The sequence below is a fragment of the Frankliniella occidentalis genome, unplaced genomic scaffold (genome assembly GCF_000697945.3).
Source record: "Frankliniella occidentalis isolate FOCC.00 unplaced genomic scaffold, Focc_3.1 Scaffold14, whole genome shotgun sequence".
Lineage (NCBI taxonomy): Eukaryota > Metazoa > Arthropoda > Insecta > Thysanoptera > Thripidae > Frankliniella > Frankliniella occidentalis.
The window spans coordinates 226,356-227,750 of NW_026267144.1; the positions used below are offsets into that span (position 1 = coordinate 226,356).

Here is a 1,395-nt window from a genome sequence, read left to right on the forward strand (position 1 = left end):
ACCCGAGCACCCACCCGAGCACCCACCCGAGCACCCACCCGAGCACCCGCCAGAGCACCCACACGGGCACGTTCCCGGGTACCGCCCGCCAATATGTCTGCGCAAACACACCCTAAGTGCATGCCGAAGGTGTTTGCATCGAGGACGGTGCCCCGGCCGGACCGACCCGACGCGCCGTTGAAGTGACGAAAAATAATTCGCAGGCTGTTAGCAACCCAAACAACGCGCATTGCTTTTCCGACTTTGCTTTTGTCACAGCTTATTTTGACCGCGAATTTTTCGACAGTCCCCGTCCACCGGGGGGCAGAGTGCCCCCTCCTCGCATTTTCCTCTCCCTGTGTGTTTTCTTTTGTTTGTGTTTTTTCGCTTGCATTGATGGGACGCGAGTTTTGGCAGTGTAGCAGCAGCAGCAGCGGCGGAGCCCGCGGGAGAAGCCACGCGAACGTGAGCGAGCGTCGAGCGTTGTCGTGTGAAAACTGACGGGACAGGACAGCGCGCCACGCCGCGCCACGGCTCGCAATCCTGCTGCACATAGTAGTCCTCCTGCTACCCTCCCCCCCCCCCCTTCGAGCGCCGCGACGCCACACGGCGCCGGGCGTCCATCACCCTCTCCCCCTCTCCCCTTCTCCTCCGCTCCCCCCGCGCAGCTGACTCTCCCCGCCCCGCTCGCCGCCAGTCAGCCCGTGAGCTCCGAGCCGAGAGGAGCGCACCGCAGCGCAGCGCAGAGCGCGCAGAGGCGAGCGCCCTCGCACCCACCCCGGCACCGCCTGGTGCTGTGTCTGTGACAAACCGCGAGCCCCCCCCCCCCCCCTTCCCGCGATTTTTCGAACACTTTCGCGAGTGTGCATGAGAGAGTCTTTGTGTGTTCGTGCGCGAATCAGCGTGTGCCTTGCGAATAGTGGTGTTATTGTTGTTGTTGCTGTTGCTTGTTATCGTTGTCGCCTGGAGGCGCGGGTGTGCGCCCAGCTGTGCAGCTATACTCGTCGTCCACTCATGAAAAATACGACATAAAAAAGGATTTACACCAACGGCTTCGTCATGGTCTTCGGAAGCGGCACCAAGTTCCGGATCCGGAGGTAAACTTGTTGTTTTGATTCGTTTTGCGTCATGTCGTGGCGATCGGCCCCAGATAACTGCACCGGGCGCGCTGCAGGCGGGGAAGTCCCGAGTCCATTTTAAAGTTTACGCCTGCGGCAGGCAGTGCATTTCTCGTTCCGTTTCTATTTTATGTTTTATTTTTAAATCAAAACTATGCTGTGGACTCTCTACGCCATGTGAGCCACACGAGACAAAAATGAGACTTTTTGTTGAAAGATGTGAAACCAAAAGCTGTAGGGAGTCAAAGGGCTTCGCCGTTTGTTATCCAGCCGGGTGTCCTTGCCTACCCCCCCCCCC

At 59.1% G+C, this 1,395-nt stretch overlaps 1 protein-coding gene across 2 annotated transcripts in view; it reads left to right on the forward strand.

Moving 5' to 3' along the window:
* LOC113204951 (protein Shroom2) overlaps positions 1-1,395 on the forward strand; it is a 59,514-nt gene that overhangs the window by 34,203 nt on the left and 23,916 nt on the right. Inside the window, exon 1 of one of the 2 annotated variants that reach the window (XM_052263866.1) lies at positions 665-1,076. The exons of the other annotated variant lie outside the window; for it this stretch is intronic. Coding sequence (XP_052119826.1) covers positions 1,039-1,076 — 38 coding nt within the window. The 5' untranslated portion in view covers positions 665-1,038. Of the gene's footprint in view, positions 1-664; positions 1,077-1,395 lie in introns of those variants that run through there. 2 annotated transcript variants of the gene reach the window in all.